The sequence below is a fragment of the Lampetra fluviatilis genome, unplaced genomic scaffold (assembly GCF_964198595.1).
Source record: "Lampetra fluviatilis unplaced genomic scaffold, kcLamFluv1.1 SCAFFOLD_975, whole genome shotgun sequence".
Taxonomy (NCBI): Eukaryota; Metazoa; Chordata; class Hyperoartia; order Petromyzontiformes; family Petromyzontidae; genus Lampetra; species Lampetra fluviatilis.
This window is the reverse complement of record NW_027621334.1, coordinates 531-23,149: the sequence shown is the minus strand read 5'-3', so window position 1 is coordinate 23,149 and position 22,619 is coordinate 531. Positions and strand designations below refer to the sequence as shown.

At 50.2% G+C, this 22,619-nt stretch overlaps 1 protein-coding gene and 1 long non-coding RNA gene across 2 annotated transcripts; both read left to right on the top strand.

Annotated features, from left to right (window-relative positions):
- The first annotated feature begins 13,066 nt into the window (after positions 1-13,066).
- LOC144955109 (uncharacterized) lies at positions 13,067-17,788 on the top strand. Its single transcript, XM_078885445.1, has 4 exons — positions 13,067-13,173; positions 15,342-15,645; positions 17,169-17,332; positions 17,777-17,788. Exons 2-4 carry the CDS (start codon positions 15,345-15,347, stop codon positions 17,786-17,788), a joined length of 477 nt encoding a protein of 158 aa, XP_078741571.1. The 5' UTR covers positions 13,067-13,173; positions 15,342-15,344.
- Positions 17,789-18,318: 530 nt separating this feature from the next.
- LOC144955110 (uncharacterized) lies at positions 18,319-22,026 on the top strand. Its single transcript, XR_013641505.1, has 3 exons — positions 18,319-18,385; positions 19,134-19,228; positions 21,592-22,026. It is a non-coding gene; the product is annotated as an uncharacterized LOC144955110 (long non-coding RNA).
- The last annotated feature ends 593 nt before the right edge of the window (positions 22,027-22,619 follow it).

Genomic DNA, 22,619 nt, shown 5'->3' with positions numbered 1-22,619 from the left:
GAGACACGGGGAGAGACACGGGGAGACACGGAGAGACACACGGAGAGACACGGGGAGACACGGAGAGACACGGGGAGACACGGGGAGACACGGGGAGAGACACGGGGAGACACGGAGAGACACGGGGAGACACGGGGAGACACGGGGAGAGACACGGGGAGACACGGGGAGAGACACGGGGAGACACGGAGAGACACGGAGAGACACGGGGAGACACGGGGAGACACGGGGAGACACGGAGAGACACGGAGAGACACGGAGAGACACGGGGAGACACGGAGACATCCGGAGACACGCGGGGAGACACGGGGAGACACGGGGAGACACGGGGAGACACGGGGAGACACACGGGGAGACACGGAGAGACACGGAGAGACACGGAGAGACACGGGGAGACACGGAGAGACACGGAGAGACACGGAGACATCCGGAGACACGCGGAGAGACACGGGGAGACACGGGGAGACACGCGGAGAGACACGGGGAGACACGGAGACATCCGGAGACACGCGGAGAGACACGGAGAGACACGGAGAGACACGGAGAGACACGGAGACATCCGGAGACACGCGGAGAGACACGGGGAGACACGGGGAGACACGGAGAGACACGGAGACATCCGGAGACACGCGGAGAGACACGGGGAGACACGGGGAGACACGGAGAGACACGGAGACATCCGGAGACACGCGGAGAGACACGGGGAGACACGGGGAGACACGGAGAGACACGGAGAGACACGCGGAGAGACACGGGGAGACACGGAGAGACACACGGAGAGACACGGAGAGACACGGAGAGACACGGGGAGACACGCGGAGAGACAGAGAGAGAGACACGGAGAGACACGGAGACATCCGGAGACACGCGGAGAGACGCGGGGAGACACGGAGAGAAACCCTGCTAACAGCACTTGCCCCAATAGTCTGTAGAGGCTACACGGGGGATCTTTGTCTCTTTGTGCGGCTGTTTTCTGTTTGAAGTCCTAACAATATCAACACCCTACAGTCGATACTACTATAGATACTGCCATATATACTGCCTCTATAGTATCTATACTACTATAGTAGTATCTATATCACTACAGTAGTATCTACTGACTCTACAATAGTATCTACTGACTCTGTAGTAGTATCTACTGACTCTGTAGTAGTATCTACTGACTCTACAGTAGCATCTACTGACTCTATAGTAGTATCTACTGACTCTGTAGTAGTATCTACTGACTCTACAGTAGCATCTACTGACTCTACAGTAGTATCTACTGACTCTATAGTAGTATCTACTGACTCTACAGTAGCATATACTGACTCTATAGTAGTATCTACCAGAGGTGTGGACTCGAGTCATGTGACTTGGACTCGAGTCAGACTCGAGTCATGAATTTGATGACTTGCGACTCGACTTGGACTTGCATAACAATGACTTTGTCCCACCTCTGGTATCTACTGACTCTATAGTAGTATCTACTGACTCTACAGTAGTATCTACTGACTCTGTAGTAGTATCTACTGACTCTACAGTAGTATCTACTGACTCTATAGTAGTATCTACTGACTCTATAGTAGTATCTACTGACTCTACAGTAGTATCTACTGACTCTACAGTAGTATCTACTGACTCTGTAGTAGTATCTACTGACTCTGTAGTAGTATCTACTGACTCTATAGTAGTATCTACTGACTCTATAGTAGTATCTACTGACTCTGTAGTAGTATCTACTGACTCTATAGTAGTATCTACTGACTCTATAGTAGTATCTACTGACTCTGTAGTAGTATCTACTGACTCTACAGTAGTATCTACTGACTCTATAGTAGTATCTACTGACTCTATAGTAGTATCTACTGACTCTATAGTAGTATCTACTGACTCTATAGGGGAGAGAAACACAAAGAGACACATTTGTTTGCATCGAAACGTCGTGATTTGTTTGATGTTATTTCTACCCACGAGCCTTTAGCGAACGAACCAACAAGTATTGATTTCCTTCAGTCACGCAAACTTCAAATCAAGATGAGACACATTTATATTTGAGATGTTATAGTCGTGTTGAAACGGCTGTACGCTGAACGGACCTGACAACTCCATTCCCCTGTACAAGAATGCGGGTAAACCGCATGGGTTGACACGGTATGAGAAAATAAAACTGAAATTAAAATTTAACCCGAGCGCGCCATGAATCGATTCTTTGAATCGCGCAAAGGAATCATCGAAGGTTGTAGATTATTTACACTATGAGACATCTCCTTTACCAGTGGCAAAATGTAGTAGTAGGTTTTTACCCTTTCAACTGGTACAAAAACTGACACCTTTCTACAAGGCATCATGTTTGCAATAACCACAACACAAGCAGTCAAAATGCAAACAAAAAGAAACAACTCTGATGATGGTAATGATATGCACCGTCCTTGAAGTTGATTGGTCCACACCCGAGACAGCTTTCCTTAGAGCCTAGTCTCACATAATGGTGTTGGACCAGATGACGCCAAAAGGCGCACAACTCAAAGACAACGCACCATCAGAGTATGAGAGCTCGGGGTAAAGCATTTACACCATTGGAACCTCATTTGCCAGTAAAAATATGACAATTGGACAGTGCACATTATCAGAGTTATGTTCTTTTGTTTGTATTTACTGCAGGTATTGCGGTCTATGCAAACATGACTCCTTGTAAAAAAGGTGTCAGTTTTGTTGCCAGATAGAAGGGTAAAAAAACAATTATCATATTTTTACTGGCAAATGAGGTTCCCATAGTGTAGTTAACTCTGATGATGGTAATGATATGCACTGTTCTTGAAGTTGATTGGTCCACACCCGAGACAGCTTTTCTTAGAGCCTAGTCTCCATTGGTGTTGGACCAGATGACGCCAAAAGGCGCACAACTCAAAGACAGCGCACTATCAGAGTATTGAGAGCTCGGGGTAAGAATTTACACTATGAGACATCTCCTTTACCAGTGGCAAAATGTAGTAGTAGGTTTTTACCCTGGTGGAGAAATGTACAACGACCCACAATACTTTAGTATCTGTGCATGTGTAGGGTTTTTAAGAGAATACTTGAAATATATTTTTCACCCGGGCAACGCCGGGTACTTCCCGCTAGTATCTTATAAAGGGGGCCCGCTAAATTAAAATATATTAAAAAAACACTTTAATATTTAACAAAAACACACGCCAACTTTTTCACTTGCGCGGTAAAGTAATTGTATTTTTTCGTTTGCTACAGTCAGATGGTACGACACATTGCTCACCTTAAAGACCCGATCGTCTGTAAGAAGTTTAAGGCAGTATAGTACTATAGTAGTCGAGCAAGTGTAGACTCACTGGCGCGGAATTGGGCCTTTGAAAGTGCCCACGTTTGCTGCTGGGATAATTAGACACTGCCTGTTAGTGTTGTTGTTGTTGTTATTGTTGGTTCTTTCGGTAAAGTCACGTAGAAGGGAAAAAATAAAATAAATATAAAACGTCGTGAGAATTTGTATTGATTTATATGTATTTTATTACTTCCCTTCTACGTGACTTTACCGAAAGAACCAAGAATATGAATCCCTGCAGTCACGAAAGCTTTAAATCAAAAGTTGTTATTGTAGTTATTCTTGTTATTACAAAGGCTTAGCATTGGAGGTGTCAAGCCTTCGTTAGGCTCCGAGGCGGCCATCTTACTCAGGGGGAATGGGCCCCTCCCCGAGGCGGCCATCTTACTCGGGGGGAATGGGCCCCTCCCCGAGGCGGCCATCTTACTCAGGGGGAAAGGGCCCCTCCCCGAGGCGGCCATCTTACTCAGGGGGAATGGGCCCCTCCCCGAGGCGGCCATCTTACTCAGGGGGAATGGGCCCCTCCCCGAGGCGGCCATCTTACTCAGGGGGAATGGGCCCCTCCCCGAGGCGGCCATCTTACTCAGGGGGAAAGGGCCCCTCCCCGAGGCGGCCATCTTACTTAGGGGGAAAGGGCCCCTCCCCGAGGCGGCCATCTTACTCAGGGGTAGTGGGTCAAACCCCCACCGCGACCCATCCCGTGCTCGCTGGGGCCGCGGCCTCCGTGGAATCGACAACGCGGCGACCTCATGGGTGGTTGGACCGCCGCGAGAAATCGGATTTAAAGTAAAGCCTCATCTCCTCTACACGACGTCTCCCTACCCAACATGGCCGACTCGGATCGTTAACGGAGCACATTCACCCCCCTCCCTCCCATGTAAGATGGCGGCCAGCAGTGACGTCAACCCCCACGTAAGATGGCGGTCAGCAGTGACGTCAACCCCCACGTAAGATGTCCGCCAGCAAAGACGAAAACCCCACCTAACATGATAATTGTTTTTTTTTTACCCTTCTATCTGGCAACAAAACTGACACTTTTTTTTACAAGGAGTCATGTTTGCATAGACCGCAATACCTGCAGTCATAATACAAACAAAAGAACATAACTCTGATAATGTGCACTGTCCTTGAAGTTGATTGGTCCACACCCGAGACAGCTTTCCTTAGAGCCTAGTCTCACATGGGTTGGACCAGATGACGCCAAAAGGCGCACAACTCAAAGACAACGCACCATCAGAGTATGAGAGCTCGGGGCAAGCATCTACACCATTGGTACCTCATTTGCCAGTAAAAAATATGTCCACCACCAATGACATAACCCCCACGTAAGATGTCCGCCAGCAGTGACGTCACCCCCACGTAAGATGTCCGCCAGGAGTGACGCAAACCCCACCTAACATGTCGGCCACCAATGTCGTAATCCCCAAGTAAGATGTCCGCCAGCAGTGACGTAACCCCCACATAAGATGTCCGCCACCAATGACGCTGTTCCCTCATAAGAGGTCCGCCACAATTGGGGCAATCCCCATGTAAGATGTCCGCCAGCAGTGACGTCACCCCCACGTAAGATGTCCGCCACCAATGACGTAACCCCCACGTAAGATGTCCGCCACCAATGACGCAATCCCCTCATAAGATGTCCGCCACAATTGGGGCAATCCCCACGTAAGATGTCCGCCAGCATTGACGTCACCCCCACGTAAGATGTCCGCCACCAATGACGTAACCCTCACGTAAGATGTCCGCCACCAATGACGCAATCCCCTCATAAGATGTCCGCCACAATTGGGGCAATCCCCACGTAAGATGTCCGCCAGCATTGACGTCACCCCCACGTAAGATGTCCGCCAGCATTGACGTAACCCTCACGTAAGATGTCCGCCACAATTGGCGCAATCCCCGCGTAAGATGTCCGCCAGCAGTGACGTCACCCCCACGTAAGATGTCCGCCACAATTGGCGCAATCCCCACGTAAGATGTCTGCCAGCAGTGACGCAAACCCCATCTAACATGTCCGCAACAAATGACGTAATCCCCACATAAGATGTCCGCTGCTAGTGACGTAATACCAGGTAAGATGTCCGCCACAAATGACGTAATTCCCACGTAAGATGTCCGCCAGCAGTGACGTACCCCCATCTAACATGTCCACCACCAATGACGTAATCATACGCTTTGGTTTTTTCGGGAAAGTCACGTAGGTAAAAAATAATAAAATAAAATAAATGAAAAAACGGCTAAATTAAATCACGACGTTTCGGGCGCAACACAAGCGTCCTTATTCTTGTAGGGACAACGTAGCGAAAGAACAACCGCTTCAGTGTGTGTGTGTAATCCCCACCTAAGATGTCCTCCACCAATGACGTAACCCCCGCGTAAGATGTCCGCCAGCAGTGACGTCACCCCCACGTAAGATGTCCGCCATCAGTGACGCAAACCCCATCTAACATGTCCGCCACCAATGATGTAAGCCCCACATAAGATGTCCGCTGTTAGGGACGTACTACCACGTAAGAGGTCCACCACAAATGGCGCAATTCCCACCGTAAGATGTCCACCAGCAGTGACGTAAAATGTCCGCCGTGTGTGCGTTGTGCTGCATGGGTGTGGGCTGTGCGTGAGAGTGGGTGAGGGTGAGCTGCGTGTGAGTGAGCTGTGTGTGTGTTTAAATTTAGTGTTTTAAAGATGTCAATTCACCTGCTGTGTATCTTACTACTGTCCCTCCCGGCCATATCTAGTGCCACACTCAACTCTACAAACGGCTACCCGCGTTACTTCGCGTCAATACTTATTGCTAAATTTGCCACTACACCTGCTAATGAAACAACTTATAGACACTTCTACACTCCATCATTGTATCCTTTTAAACCCTATCTTTGTCCCATTACTTCACCAGCACTCCTTCCAAACTTCATTCTGCTCTTAAAAATAACACCATCTGTGAGCTGCTGCTATTCGTCCAAGGTTCGTCGCTCTTCATCCTTTCACAGAAAATACCTGTGCAAACTATTAATTCTACTTTTCTTATTTCTGGGTGGTATTGAGCTTCATCCTGGCCCAAATGTAAAGAACTCATATAATTCTGTAGATTTTTCTGGCAGAAAAGGTGTTGGTGTTCTACATGTCAACATCAGAGGGCTTTTGATTAAATTAAGTCAACTAAAACTAGAAGTAGCAAATCTTGACCCGGACATATTTTGCCTAACAGAAACATTTCTCACTCCTGCCGTCAATGACTTGCAGATTACGATTGACAACTACAACCTTTTTCGGCTTGACCGAGGATCTAAAGGAGGTGGAATTGCCATCTATGTTCGTAATACTATTGCATGTTCACCAGCTCACTCCTTGTTTAAAAAATGTTGCTTTGAAGGTCTGGCTCTCAGAATAACTCTCCCTAATAATCAACACATATTGGTAGTGTGCTGCTATAGACCGCCTAGTGGTAAGGATGTTGAAGCTGCATCTGCACTGAGAGAGCTTCTTGGGGGCCTCCCTAAAGGTGAAATAGTTTTAGTGGGTGATCTAAATTGGAATTGGCTAAACCCGCCGGCCGTGGCCACAAATTTTGCAGATGAATTTAACCTGTTTCAATTAATAAATGTCCCCACAAGACCCAACCTAAAAAATCCGGGACAGTCATCTCTGCTTGACGTCCTATTGACAAATGCCCCTCACAATTTCGCACTGACTGGTGTTCTAGGTAATAACCTTAGTGATCACTCCTTCATTTTTGGGGTGAGATCATCAGCCAGACACAAAGCCCCCCCTAAATTGGTTGAGAAGCACTCCATGAGACACTTCAGCATACAGGCATTTACTAATGATGTGCTTCACTCGGATATTGACAAGGTCTGTGATATTCCAAACCTGACTACGGCTTGGGAGACCTTCAGGTACACGTTTCTACAAATTCTTAACAAACATGCTCCGTTGGTTAAATTTAAAACTAAAGGCAATCGTCCACCATGGTTTGATCCTTTGATTACAAAACTCATGAAAACTAGAGACAAGGCTTGGGCATGTGCTCAGAAAAGTAATTTGGTTAATGACTGGCTAGAATACAGGATTTTAAGGAATAGATGCGTCAAAAAAATACGGCATGCAAAAAATGACTACTTCTCTTCTACTCTCCTTGAATCTCATGGAAATGCCAGGATTTTCTGGAAAACAATCAAATGTATCGAAAAAGCATCCAAAACAGATCATCTGCCCGTTCAGCTTAACCGAAATGGGGAATATTTTTCAGATCCCCAAAAAATAGTTGACAATTTTAACCTTCATTTTTCTGAAGCTGGTACCCTATTTGATAATCTATTGGGAGTCACCCCTGCTCATGCAAATTCCTACACCCCTATCCAAACATTAAGCGAATTTAGTTTTCAGCCAATCCACGAAAGTAATGTTCTGAAACAACTGTCCTTCCTCAAAGGGTCCTCCTCTACCGGAGCAGATAGTATTCCCGTCTTTGCTCTACTAAGTGTTGGTCACCTAATATACAAACCTATAGCCCATATTTTCAACCTGTCCATCAAAGAAGCATCAGTTCCTCTAGAATGGAAACATTCCTATGTTCGTCCACTTCACAAAGGGGGCCCTAAAGATGATCCAAATAACTACCGACCTATCTCAATTTTGTCCCCGTTGATGAAAATTTTTGAAAAATTATTGAACTACCAAATTATCAGTTTCCTGTCCGCCAACAATCTATTACATCTAAAACAATCTGGGTTCCGAAAAAAATACAGCACCACATCTGCTGCATTAGACTCTATGAATCACATTTACAGTAGCCTTGATAATAAGCAGTACTGCGCCTGTCTTTTTCTTGACTTGTCCAAAGCTTTTGATACAGTAGACCACAACATCCTGCTTAGTAAAATAAGTTGCCTCGGTTTTTCCGAAAACACAGTAAAATGGTTAAAAAATTACCTCTTTTCTCGCACCCAAACTGTATTCACAGATGGTTGGAGGTCAAACAGTGTTAAGATAACAAAAGGGGTTCCACAGGGTTCCATTCTCGGCCCCCTCTTGTTCTCTCTTTATGTAAATGACTTGGGCACTGAACTGGATTATTCCAGGGTAAATCTTTTTGCAGATGACACGGTACTAATTACTGCTGGCCGCTCTCCGGATGACGTGATTGCTAAGCTCCAGAGTGATTTCAACAAACTACAACATCAGCTAGTTGCTCTTAAACTAGTCCTAAATCCTGCCAAAACCAAGGTGCTATGCTTCTCACCAGGACTAAAGCGGGAAGTTATTTTCCCCAAATTACATTCCTTAAATAATGATCAAATAGAGCAAGTTAAGATCTATAAGTATCTTGGGATCATCCTGGATTCAAAACTGAATTTTGAAGATCACATTGATTATATTGGGAAAAAGACAAAAATTAAAATTGGTTTTCTATATCGACACAAGCACTGCTTCCCCCCTATGTTCCGTTTGAAATTGATTAAAGCTACCATACTGCCTCTACTTGATTACTGTGACATTGTTTATAAATCAGCCCCAAGTACTGTACTGAAGAAGCTTGACTCAATGTATCACTCGGCCTTAAGATTTGCATTGAACTGCCCATATAGGACTCACCACTGTGACCTCTACATTGGGTCAAACTTAACATCTCTGAATGTTCGACGGCTTGTGCACCAGATCTTATTTATTCATGATGTACTTGCAAAAGAATCTGCAGATTACCTGCTGGATCTCATCTCTGTTTCAAAGAACAAATTTGACCTAAGGTCTACACTCATTTACCAGCTTAATATTCCCTATTGCCGTACATATACTGGAGGAAGGGCCTTTGCTATTGATGCCCCCAGGGTCTGGAATGCTGTTGCCAATAAATTGAAACTTGAGTCACTACCTATGAGATCTTCACTCAAAACTGCTCTAGAGGAGTTGTACACCCCTAGCTGCCAGTGCTATTCAGTGACCTAAAATAAAATGTTTCGCTCCGGATGATCGCTACAAAGTATGACCTGTGTTTTGATTTAGTGTGCTGATCTTAAAGGTGGAGTGACTCATGCAGCCAGCTATGGCTGCAGGGTTTTGGTAGTACATGTTGTTTATGCCATTTATTGTGAAAATTCTGTCACAGTTCCTATGATTGCTTTTTCATTGCTTTCATGGCTTTATTTTGGTGATTTCGAAAAGTTTATTGATTTAGCCATGTTTGTTTGTTGTAGTACAGAGTTAGACTGATGACCTTAATTTAAGCTGTCTTGTGGTTGTTGTTGTTGTTGTTTGACTTGCATCCCACTGGGATTTTTGCACACAGCGTTGGTGTACGGTGTTTTTTCTGCAATATTTTGCTGTCTTTTCTTGGATTTTCTGTTTGCACTTAGTCACATATTCACTTTAAGATGTTTTTTTGTTCATGTTTTTGTTTTTTGTTTGTTGCGGTTGCACCCGATTCAAGAGCTGAATGGCTCACAGGGCTATACCTAATAAATGAACTTGAACTTGAACTTGACGTGACCCCCCACCTAACATGTCGCCACCAATGGCGCAATCCCCACATAAGATATTCTCAGGTTTTTTCGGTAAAGTCACGTAGGTAAAACATTAAAAGTAATGAAAGTAAAATAAAACAAAACAAAAATAAAAATAAAAATAAAATTCACGACGTTTCGGAGGCAACACAAGTCTCCGTCATCAGGTGGGACCGTCACAGCCAGATTAGCTGCATCAAGTGAAGCAATGATTCAAGATGTAATCCCTTATTAGCAAGTTGAAGGGGGGAGGAGAGGGGGGGGGAGTTCATCAGAATGTGGTAGCCAATGAATGGAACGTATCGGGAGGGGGGGGGGGGTGGGAGGGGGAGGGAGCCAACAAAACATTTGGCGACGGCTTGGACGCGGCTGCTGCGCACGCCAACACAATGGGCAGAAAGGGGGGAGGGGAGGTCTGATACACATGATAGAACAAAGGAACGAAAATGCCCATGTTTATACCAATGCAGGCTGAAAAAATGAAGAGAGTACTGTTAAAAATAACTGGGGATGTTAACACTCGGTGAAGTAAATTAAAATAGTGCCTGTCAGATAAGATGGTCCAAAAAGTGTAATTAAGTCTTTTTTGCGTGGTTAATAACATCTTTCCAGTGATTACTGAGTTTGTACCCATCATCACGGTTGAAATTATGTCTGTGTTTGTATATTTGTATGGCTTCGTGTACAAACCTTTGATGGTAGCCAGGAGGCTTGCAGAGAACCTTGGTCTCGGAAAAGACAATTTCATGAGAGCCCGCCGAGTTGTAGCAATGATCGGCAACGGCCGAAGAATCAGTTCTGCCGTGTTTCAGATCTGACTTGTGCTCGCGGACACGATCAGCAACATGACGTTTTGTTTCTCCAATGTAGCAATCACCACAAATGCAACTCAATTTGTAGACTCCAGGATACTGTAAGTCAGGAACGACATCCTTCACAGATGGAATCAGATCACGGATTTTATGCACTGTGCTGAATCGGACTTGGATCTTATGTTTGTTTAGAATTTTGGAGATCTTTTTGGTCACGCCTGCTATGTATGGTAACGTGATAGTTTTGGTCGGAGTTTCATGTGGTTGTTTCTGTGTGGTGGGAGAGACAGCTTGGCGGATAGTACGGTCAGAGTATCCGTTCATCCTGAGGGCCCGATGTACATGTCTTAATTCATCAGTCAGGTGGTGTTGGTCAGAAATGCCATGGGCTCTGTGGTATAGCGTTTTGATGAGAGAATTCTTTTGAGATGGGTGGTGGTGGGAATCCGGTTTCAGGTAGGAATCTGTGTGGGTGGCTTTCCTGTAGACAGAATGTCCCAAGGATCCGTCAAGCCTCCTCTTAAACAGAATATCCAAGAATGGTAGTTTACCGTCTTTCTCCACTTCCATGGTGAATCTGATAGATGGGTGTCTAGAATTGATGTGGTCCAAGAAGTGGTTCAATGCTGGGAGGCCATGTGGCCAGATGACGAAAGTGTCATCCACATATCTCTTCCACAGGGAAGGACGCAGGGTGGATGTCTGGATGGCGTCTGATTCAAACTTTTCCATGAAAATGTTGGCTATAACTGGTGACAAGGGGGAGCCCATAGGGGTGCCCTCATTCTGTTTGTAGAAGGTGCCATTCCAGGTAAAATAGGTGTTGGTGAGGCAATGCCTAACCAGCGCAGGTACATCAGAATTCAATCCCTGTTGGACTAAGTCCTCAATTATTGTTAGGGTGTCCGGTACTGGGACTTTGGTAAACAAAGATACTACATCAAAGCTGACGAGAATGTCATCAGGAGATAGTACCATGTCCTTAACCATAGAGACTAATTGGGTTGAGTTGAGTACTGCCGAAGAGGTCTTGCCTGTGAAGGGGAGCAGAGTATCTGATAGAAAACGGGCTAGTTTGTACGTCGGAGAGTTTATCGTCGACACGATGGGTCGTAGCGGGGTGCCACATAAGATGTCCGCCAGCAGTGACATAACCCCCAAGTAAGATGTCCGCCACCAAAGACGTAATCCCCGCGTAAGATGTCCGCCACAATTGGCGCAATCCCCGCGTAAGATGTCCGCCAGCAGTGACGTCACCCCACGTTAGATGTCCGCCAGCAGTGACGTCACCCCACGTAAGATGTCCGCCAGCAGTGACGTCACCCCACGTAAGATGTCCGCCAGCAGTGACGTCACCCCACGTTAGATGTCCGCCAGCAGTGACGTCACCCCACGTTAGATGTCCGCCAGCAGTGACGTCACCCCACGTAAGATGTCCGCCAGCAGTGACGTCACCCCCACATAAGATGTCCGCCACTAGTGACGCAACACCCCACCCACGTAAGATGTCCGCCAGCATGACGTAATACCCCACCTAACATGTCCGCCACCAACGACGTATTCCCCACGTAAGATGTCAGCCACCAATGATGCAATCCCCTCATAAAATGTCTGCCAGCAGTGACATAACCCCCACGTAAGATGTCTGCCAGCAGTGACGTAATCATACTCTTTGTTTTTATCGGGAAAGTCACGTTTGTAAAAAAGAATAAAATAAATGAAAAAAACAGCTAAATTCAATCACGACGTTTCGGGCGCGACACAAGCGTCCTTCTTCAGGTGGGACAACGTAGCGAAAGCGCAACCGCTTAAGTGTGTCTAATCCCCACTTAAGATGTCCGCCACCAATGACGCAATCCCCTCATAAGATGTCTACCACAAATGGCGCAATCCCCACGTAAGATGTCCGCCAGCAGTGACGTAACCCCCACCTAACATGTCCGCCACCAATTACGTAATCCCCACGTAAGATGTCCGCCACAAGTGACGTCACCCCCACGTAAGAAGTCCGCCAGCAGTGACGCAAGCCCCACCTAACATGTCGGCCACCAATGACGTAATCCCCACGTAAGATGTCCGCCAGCAGTGACGTAGCCCCCCCATCTAACATGTCCGCCACCATTAACGTTAATTTTTTTCCGTTCACGAAACAAATAAAAAATCCTTTACGCGCCAAATCGACGATTTATTCAACATTCCACATTCACCACCCGCCGCCTCCTCCTCCTCCTGCGCAGAAGAAGAAGAATCCCTTTATTTAGTCTGCGCACGTTTACGACAAATTATTAAATTATCCACAGATTTTACTCCACTTCCGCCTCTCTCGCGGCGCATCCGGTGGCCGTGGTCGCCATGGAGACCGTGAGGGCGGGGCTGGGCGAGATGGGTGGTCGCCATGGAGACCGCGGGGGCGGGAGGGGGGTTGGTCGCCATGGAGACTGCGCGGGGGGTGAAGGGGGAGGGGTTGTTGTGGTGGTGGTCGCCATGGAGACCGCGCCGGTGGCGTTCACTCGAGGTGCACCCAGCCTGGCACCACCACTCAGTGGTGAGTGGGTGAGTGAGTGACTGGGTGAGTGACTGGGTGAGTGAGTGACTGGGTGAGTGAGTGACTGGGTGAGTGAGTGAGTGAGTGACTGGGTGAGTGACTGGGTGAGTGGGTGAGTGGGTGAGTGATTGGGTGAGTGAGTGGGTGAGTGAGTGAGTGGGTGAGTGAGTGGGTGAGTGACTGGGTGAGTGGGTGAGTGAGTGAGTGAGTGGGTGGGTGACTGACTGGGTGGGTGAGTGACTGGGTGAGTGACTGGGTGAGTGAGTGGGTGAGTGAGTGGGTGAGTGAGTGGGTGAGTGACTGGGTGAGTGAGTGGGTGAGTTAGTGGGTGAGTGGCTGGGTGAGTGATTGACTGGGTGAGTGAGTGACTGGGTGAGTGAGTGGGTGAGTGAGTGAGTTGGTGAGTGGGTAAGTGAGTGACTGAGTGAGTGGGTGAGTGAGTGGGTGAGTGAGTGACTGAGTGAGTGAGTGGGTGAGTGACTGGGTGAGTGGGTGAGTGAGTGACTGAGTGAGTGGGTGAATGAGTGGGTGAGTGACTGAGTGAGTGACTGAGTGAGTGACTGTGTAAGTGTCTGAGTGAGTAACTGAGTGAGTGACTGGGTGATTGACTGAGTGAATGACTGTGTGAGTGACTGTGTGAGTGACTGAGTGAGTGAATGTGTGAGTGACTGTGTGAGTGACTGGGTGAGTGACTGGGTGAGTGACTGGGTGGGTGACTGGGTGAGTGACTGGGTGGGTGATGGGGTGAGTGACTGGGTGGGTGACTGGGTGAGTGACTGGGTGAGTGACTGGGTGAGTGACTGAGTGAGTGACTGGGTGGGTGACTGGGTGAGTGACTGGGTGAGTTGCTGGGTGAGTGACTGAGTGAGTGGCTGGGTGAGTGACTGGGTGAGTGACTGAGTGAGTGACTGAGTGAGTGACTGAGTGAGTGTCTGTGTGAGTGACTGTGTGAGTGACTGGGTGAGTGACTGAGTGGGTGAGTGTGTGAGTGGCTGGGTGAGTGACTGAGTGGGTGACTGAGTGAGTGACTGAGTGAGTGACTGGGTGAGGGACTGAGTGAGTGATTGGGTGAGTGATTGTGTGAGTGACTGTGTGAGTGACTGAGTGAGTGACTGGGTGACTGACTGGGTGAGTGACTGAGTGACTAGTTGAGTGACTGAGTGAGTGACTGAGTGAGTGGCTAGGTGAATGACTGAGTGACTGTGTGAGTGACTGTGTGAGTGACTGAGTGACTAGCTGAGTGACTGGGTGAGTGACTGACTGAGTGACTGAGTGAGTGACTGAGTGACTAGCTGAGTGACTGGGTGAGTGACTGTGTGAGTGACTGGGTGAGTGACTGACTGAGTGAGTGACTGAGTGACTGTGCGAGTGACTGGGTAAGTGACTGACTGTGTGAGTGACTGGGTGACTAGCTGAGTGACTGTGTGAGTGACTGGGTGAGTGACTGATGGAGTGACTGTGTGAGTGACTGAGTGAGTGAGTGACTGAGTGACCAGCTGAGTGACTGACTGAGTGACTGAGTGAGTGACTGAGTGACTAGGTGAGTGACTGACTGAGTGACTGAGTGAGTGACTGAGTGACTAGCTGAGTGACTGAGTGACTAGCTGACTGACTGAGTGAGTGACTGGGTGAGTGACTGACAGAGTGACTGTGTGAGTGACTGAGTGACTGACTGACTGAGTGACCAGCTGAGTGACTGACTGAGTGACTGAGTGAGTGACTGTGTGAGTGACTGGGTGACTGACTGACTGAGTGACTGAGTGACTAGCTGAGTGACTGTGTGAGTGACTGGGTGAGTGACTGATGGAGTGACTGTGTGAGTGACTGAGTGAGTGAGTGACTGAGTGACCAGCTGAGTGACTGACTGAGTGACTGAGTGAGTGACTGAGTGACTAGGTGAGTGACTGACTGAGTGACTGAGTGAGTGACTGAGTGACTAGCTGAGTGACTGAGTGACTAGCTGACTGACTGAGTGAGTGACTGGGTGAGTGACTGACAGAGTGACTGTGTGAGTGACTGAGTGACTGACTGACTGAGTGACCAGCTGAGTGACTGACTGAGTGACTGAGTGAGTGACTGTGTGAGTGACTGGGTGACTGACTGACTGAGTGACTGAGTGACTAGCTGACTGACTGTGTGAGTGACTAACCCCCCCCCCTCGTGCCTAGCCCATGGACGACTGCCTGCGCACGCTGGTGCTGGAGGGCGACGCTGCCGCCTTGCGCCGTCTTGCGGACGCGGCCACCGTGCCCACCGTGCCCGCCGTGCCCGCCGGGACAGCTGTGGCCACCGGAACAGCCGGGACAGCTGTTCCCGCCGGGACAGCCGGGACAGCTGTGGCCGCCATTGCCGCGTGCTCACGCGACGTCGAGGGGAAGTCGCCCCTTGACCTCGCCGCCATCTTGGGGCGCGATGACGTCATAGAGCAGCTGCTGAGGCTGGGGGCGGAGCCGGACGCGCGTAGCACGCGGGGTGTGTTACCACGTGACCGTGTGTACCACGTGACCGTGTGTGTGTGTGTGTGTACCACGTGACCGTGTGTGTGTGTGTGTACCACGTGACCGTGTGTGTGTGTGTGTGTACCACGTGACCGTGTGTGTGTGTGTGTACCACGTGACTGTGTGTGTGTTAGGTGGGGTTTGCCCCACCTAATGGTGAGCGGGCCCGGGTAAAACTACGTGGCCGGGAGTTGGAGCCTTTCCCTGTACACCTTGGGGTGCGACAGGGATGTCCTCTGGCTCCCACATTATTTAACATCTATTTCGACTGCGTAGTTCGTGAAGCCTTCAATAGCTATACCGGGGGAATTTCCATTTGGTACAGATATAATGGGAGGCTGATCGACGCCCGGGTGCGATCAAGGGATGGCTCCCTATTGGTCAACCACGTTATGTATGCCGATGATTTGGTAATAGCTGCTCATTCAGAGGAGGAGTTGGAGGCGCTGCTGCTGAGACTGGAGCGTGCCACTAAGAGGTGGGGCCTTACCATCAGCCCCACCAAAACTAAGCACCTGCCTGGGTATTTTGTACCATCGGACACTCCACCCCCACAACTTCCAATTGGTGATGGGGCAGTTGTGGAGAGAGTGGAGAGTTTCCCATACCTGGGCAGTGTGCTTATGACCGGCTCCAGTTTATCAGCAGAGGTCTCACTCCGAATCAGTCGAGCGGCAATATCTTTTCATCGGCTGCGTAACGCTGTGTGGAAGCTACCTGGTCTGTCGCTCCGCACGAAGCTTCAGGTCTTCTCGGCCACGGTCATTCCCTCCCTTCTCTACGCTTGCGAAACGTGGACCCCTCTAATGGAGCATTTTCGCCGGTTGGAAACATTTAGGCTGGCCTGACTATGATCCATCCTGGGTTTAACCTGCAGGCTGGATTGTGTGAGGAACTCACAAATCCTCGAAAGATCTGGGCAAAGTCCCATCGGTGAGCTCCTCTGGCAGGTAAGGCTGCGTTGGCTGGGCTATGTAGCCCGCATGCCCAGCCACCGCATGCCTAAACAGCTTTTGTTCGGCCGGATCGAGGGGGCTAAACGGGCGCGGCACGGGCTAGAGAGGAGATGGAATGATGTGGTACAGGAGGACGTGGAGCTGAGTGGACTTGCCGATGACTGGTACCAGCGGTGTCAAGATCGGCCTCAGTGGAGGAGGCTCGTGAAGGACGCTACTGGGCAGTTGGAGGCAGTCGCCCTCCAACAACAACGGAGGGCGGAGGAGCGATGCTCACAACAATGAGCGGAGCGCCGGGTGGCTAAAGCACAGCAAGTTGGCACAGTAGGGGGCACAGGTGGTGCATCAGCCAGTCATCTCGGTCATCTCGGTCAGTCGACCCGTGGCACCTGCTGGGTCTGCCCCGTGACCTCGTGCCAGCGGGCGTTCGACATTTCACGTGGTAGCCTCAAGGTGCACATGGCCTGGCACAAGCGTCGTGGTGACGTCACCGCCACTTAGTGGCGAATGGCGGTTGTTGTTGTTGTGTGTGTCACTGCAGGCTACTCTGCTCTGCACCACGCTGCGCTGTGGGGTCGACCCCGCTGTGTCTCCGCGCTGCTCCGTGGAGGCGCCGACCCGGTGACTCGCAACTTCGTGGGGGAGACGCCGCGTGACGCAGGCGGCAGGATGAGGCATGAGGCGGTCACTCGATCTCTACTCACTGCAGGTAGTGACCTAGTCACTCAGTCACTCACTCAGTCACTGAGTCACTCAGTCACTCACTCAGTCACTCAGTCACTCACTCAATCAGTCAGCCAGTCAGTCACTCAGTCACTCAGTCACTCACTCAGTCACTCAGTCACTCACTCACCCACTCACTCACCCACTCACTCAGTCACTCAGTCACTCAGTCAGTCACTGAGTCACTCAGTCACTCAGTCACTCACTCAGTCACTCAGTCAGTCAGTCACTCACTCAGTCACTCAGTCACTCAGTCAGTCACTCAGTCACTCAGTCACTCAGCCAGTCAGTCAGTCAGTCACTCAGCCACTCACTCACCTACTCACTCAGCCACTCACTCAGTCACTCACTCACCTACTCAGTCACCGCGTGACGCAGGAGACAGGATGAGGCATGAGGCGGTCACTCGATCTCTTCTCACTGCAGGTAGTGACCTAGTCACTCACTCAGTCACTCAGTCAGTCAGTCACTCACTCAGTCACTCACTCACTCAGTCACTCAGTCACTCAGTCAGTCAGTCACTCAGTCACTCAGTCACTCACTCAGTCACTCAGTCAGTCAGTCAGTCACTCAGTCACTCAGTCACTCAGTCAGTCACTCAGCCAGTCAGTCACTCAGTCAGTCACTCGTCACTCAGTCAGTCAGTCACTCAGTCAGTCACTCGTCACTCAGTCAGTCAGTCACTCAGTCACTCAGCCAGTCAGTCACTCAGTCAGTCACTCACTCAGTCACTCAGCCACCAGTCACTCACTCAGTCAGTCACTCAGTCAGTCACTGAGTCACTCAGGCACTCAGTCACTCACTCAGTCAGTCAGTCACTCACTCAGTCACTCAGTCACTCAGTCACTCAGTCAGTCAGTCAGCCAGTCACTCAGTCACTCAGTCAGTCACTCAGCCAGTCACTCAGTCAGTCACTCACTCAGTCAGTCACTCAGCCAGTCAGTCAGTCAGTCACTCACTCACCTACTCAGTCACCGCGTGACGCAGGCGGCAGGATGAGGCATGAGGCGGTCACTCGATCTCTACTCACTGCAGGTCGTCAGTCAATCAGTCACTCACTCAGTCAGTCACTCAGTCAGTCACTCAGTCAGTCAGTCACTCAGTCAGTCACTCAGTCACCTAGTCACTCAGTCAGTCAGTCAGTCACTCAGCCAGTCAGTCACTCACTCAGTCAGTCACTCAGTCAGTCAGTCACTCAGTCACTCAGTCACTAAGTCACTCACTCAGTCACTCAGTCACTCAGTCACTCACTCAGTCACTCAGCCAGTCAATCACTCAGTCACTCACTCAGTCAGTCAGTCAGTCACTCACCTACTCACTCAGTCAGTCAGTCACTCAGTCAGTCACTCAGTCAGTCAGTCACTCACCTACTCACTCAGTCAGTCAGTCACTCAGTCAGTCAGTCACTCACCTACTCACTCAGTCAGTCAGTCACTCAGTCACTCACTCACTCAGTCAGTCACTCAGTCACTCAGTCAGTCACTGAGTCACTGAGTCACTCAGTCACTCACTCAGTCACTCAGTCAGTCAGTCACTCACTCAGTCACTCAGTCAGTCACTCACTCACTCAGTCACTCAGTCACTCATCCACTCACTCACTCACCCACCCACGTGTGTGTGTGTGTCTGTGTGTGTGTCTGTGTGTGTGTCTGTGTGTGTGTGTGTGTGTCTGTGTGTGTCTGTGTGTGTGTGTGTCTGTGTGTGTGTGTCTGTGTGTGTCTGTGTGTGTCTGTGTGTGTGTGTCTGTGTGTGTGTCTGTGTGTGTGTCTGTGTGTGTGTGTAGAACTGAAGCAAGCGCTACTTCTGTGCGTCTCTGGGGTCGAGTCACTGGTTCACTCTCCCCAGCTGTGTCCCGTGAGGCTCAGCAAGGAGGACAAGGTGAGTGTGTCTCACCCTGTGTCTCTGTGTCTCACCCTGTGTCTCTGTGTCTCACCCTGTGTCTCTGTGTCTCACCCTGTGTGTCTGTGTGTGTCTCACCCTGTGTCTCTGTGTCTCACCCTGTCTCTGTGTCTCTGTGTGTGTGTCTCACCCTGTGTGTGTCTCTGTGTGTGTGTCTCACCCTGTCTCTGTGTCTCACCCTGTGTCTCTGTGTCTCACCCTGTGTGTCTGTGTGTGTCTCACCCTGTGTGTGTCTCTGTGTGTGTGTCTCACCCTGTCTCTCTGTGTGTCTCCCTGTGTGTGTCTCACCCTGTGTGTGTCTCTGTGTGTGTGTCTCACCCTGTCTCTCTGTGTGTCTCCCTGTGTGTGTCTCACCCTGTGTGTGTCTGTGTGTGTGTGTCTCACCCTGTCTCTGTGTCTCACCCTGTGTCTCTGTGTGTGTCTCACCCTGTGTGTCTGTGTGTGTCTCACCCTGTCTCTGTGTCTCACCCTGTGTCTCTGTGTCTCACCCTGTGTGTCTGTGTGTGTCTCACCCTGTGTGTGTCTCTGTGTGTGTGTCTCACCCTGTCTCTCTGTGTGTCTCCCTGTGTGTGTCTCACCCTGTGTGTGTCTCTGTGTGTGTGTCTCACCCTGTCTCTCTGTGTGTCTCCCTGTGTGTGTCTCACCCTGTGTGTGTCTGTGTGTGTGTGTCTCACCCTGTCTCTGTGTCTCACCCTGTGTCTCTGTGTGTGTCTCACCCTGTGTGTCTGTGTGTGTCTCACCCTGTGTCTCTGTGTCTCACCCTGTGTCTCTGTGTCTCACCCTGTGTGTCTGTGTGTGTCTCACCCTGTGTGTGTCTCTGTGTGTGTGTCTCACCCTGTCTCTCTGTGTGTCTCCCTGTGTGTGTCTCACCCTGTGTGTGTCTCTGTGTGTGTGTCTCACCCTGTCTCTGTGTCTCACCCTGTGTCTCTGTGTGTGTCTCACCCTGTGTGTCTGTGTGTGTCTCACCCTGTGTCTCTGTGTCTCACCCTGTGTCTCTGTGTCTCACCCTGTGTGTCTGTGTGTGTCTCACCCTGTGTGTGTCTCTGTGTGTGTGTCTCACCCTGTCTCTCTGTGTGTCTCCCTGTGTGTGTGTCTCACCCTGTCTGTGTCTCACCCTGTCTGTGTCTCACCCTGTGTGTCTCACCCTGTATTTGTGTGTCTCTGTATGTCTCTGTGTCTCTGTGTCTCACCCTGTGTGTGTGTGTCCCTGTGTGTCTGTGTGTGTCTCACCCTGTGTCTCTGTGTCTCACCCTGTGTGTCTGTGTGTGTCTCACCCTGTGTCTCTGTGTCTCACCCTGTGTGTCTGTGTGTGTCTCACCCTGTGTCTCTGTGTCTCACCCTGTGTGTCTGTGTGTGTCTCACCCTGTGTCTCTGTGTCTCACCCTGTGTGTCTGTGTGTGTCTCACCCTGTGTGTGTCTCTGTGTGTGTGTCTCACCCTGTCTCTCTGTGTGTCTCCCTGTGTGTGTGTCTCACCCTGTCTGTGTCTCACCCTGTCTGTGTCTCACCCTGTGTGTCTCACCCTGTATTTGTGTGTCTCTGTGTGTCTCTGTGTCTCTGTGTCTCACCCTGTGTGTGTGTGTGTCCCTGTGTGTCTGTGTGTGTCTCACCCTGTGTGTCTCACCCTGTATCTGTGTGTATCTGCGTGTGTCTCACCCTGTGTCTCTCTGTGTGTCTCTGCGTGTGTCTCACCCTGTGTCTCTGTGTGTGTCTCACCCTGTGTGTCTCACCCTGTGTCTCTGTGTGTGTCTCACCCTGTGTGTCTCACCCTGTGTCTCTGTGTGTGTCTCACCCTGTGTGTCTCACCCTGTGTCTCTGTGTGTGTCTCACCCTGTGTGTCTCACCCTGTGTCTCTGTGTGTGTCTGTGTGTGTCTCTATGTCTCTGTGTGTGTCTCTGTGTCTCTGTGTCTCTGTGTGTGTCTCTGTGTGTGTCTCACCCTGTGTCTCACCCTGTGTCTCTGTGTGTGTCTCTGTGTCTGTGTGTGTCTCTGTGTCTCTGTGTGTGTGTCTCTGTGTGTGTCTCACCCTGTGTCTCACCCTGTGTCTCTGTGTGTGTCTCTGTGTCTGTGTGTGTCTCTGTGTCTCTGTGTGTGTGTCTCTGCGTGTGTCTCACCCTGTGTCTCTGTGTGTGTCTCACCCTGTGTCTCACCCTGTGTCTCTGTGTGTGTCTCACCCTGTGTGTCTCACCCTGTGTCTCTGTGTGTGTCTCACCCTGTGTCTCACCCTGTGTCTCTGTGTGTGTCTCTGTGTCTCTGTGTGTGTCTCTGTGTCTCTGTGTGTGTCTCTGTGTCTCTGTGTGTGTCTCTGTGTCTCTGTGTGTGTCTCTGTGTCTCTGTGTGACAGCGCTTCCTGCTAGGAGCCTGTACCTCTCGCCGCGAGTGGCTCCGTGTCTCTGTGTGTGTCTCTGTGTCTCTGTGTGTGTCTCTGTGTCTCTGTGTGACAGCGCTTCCTGCTAGGAGCCTGTACCTCTCGCCGCGAGTGGCTCCGTGTCTCTGTGTGTGTCTCTGTGTCTCTGTGTGTGTCTCTGTGTCTCTGTGTGACAGCGCTTCCTGCTAGGAGCCTGTACCTCTCGCCGCGAGTGGCTCCGTGTCTCTGTGTGTGTCTCTGTGTCTCTGTGTGTGTCTCTGTGTCTCTGTGTGACAGCGCTTCCTGCTAGGAGCCTGTACCTCTCGCCGCGAGTGGCTCCGTGTCTCTGTGTGTGTCTCTGTGTCTCTGTGTGTGTCTCTGTGTCTCTGTGTGACAGCGCTTCCTGCTAGGAGCCTGTACCTCTCGCCGCGAGTGGCTGCGTGTCTCTGTGTGTGTCTCTGTGTCTCTGTGTGTGTCTCTGTGTCTCTGTGTGACAGCGCTTCCTGCTAGGAGCCTGTACCTCTCGCCGCGAGTGGCTGCGTGTCTCTGTGTGTGTCTCTGTGTCTCTGTGTGTGTCTCTGTGTCTCTGTGTGACAGCGCTTCCTGCTAGGAGCCTGTACCTCTCGCCGCGAGTGGCTCCGTGTCTCTGTGTGTGTCTCTGTGTCTCTGTGTGTGTCTCTGTGTCTCTGTGTGTGTCTCTGTGTCTCTGTGTGACAGCGCTTCCTGCTAGGAGCCTGTACCTCTCGCCGCGAGTGGCTCCGTGTCTCTGTGTGTGTCTCTGTGTCTCTGTGTGTGTCTCTGTGTCTCTGTGTGTGTCTCTGTGTCTCTGTGTGACAGCGCTTCCTGCTAGGAGCCTGTACCTCTCGCCGCGAGTGGCTCCGTGTCTCTGTGTGTGTCTCTGTGTCTCTGTGTGTGTCTCTGTGTCTCTGTGTGTGTCTCTGTGTCTCTGTGTGACAGCGCTTCCTGCTAGGAGCCTGTACCTCTCGCCGCGAGTGGCTCCGTGTCTCTGTGTGTGTCTCTGTGTC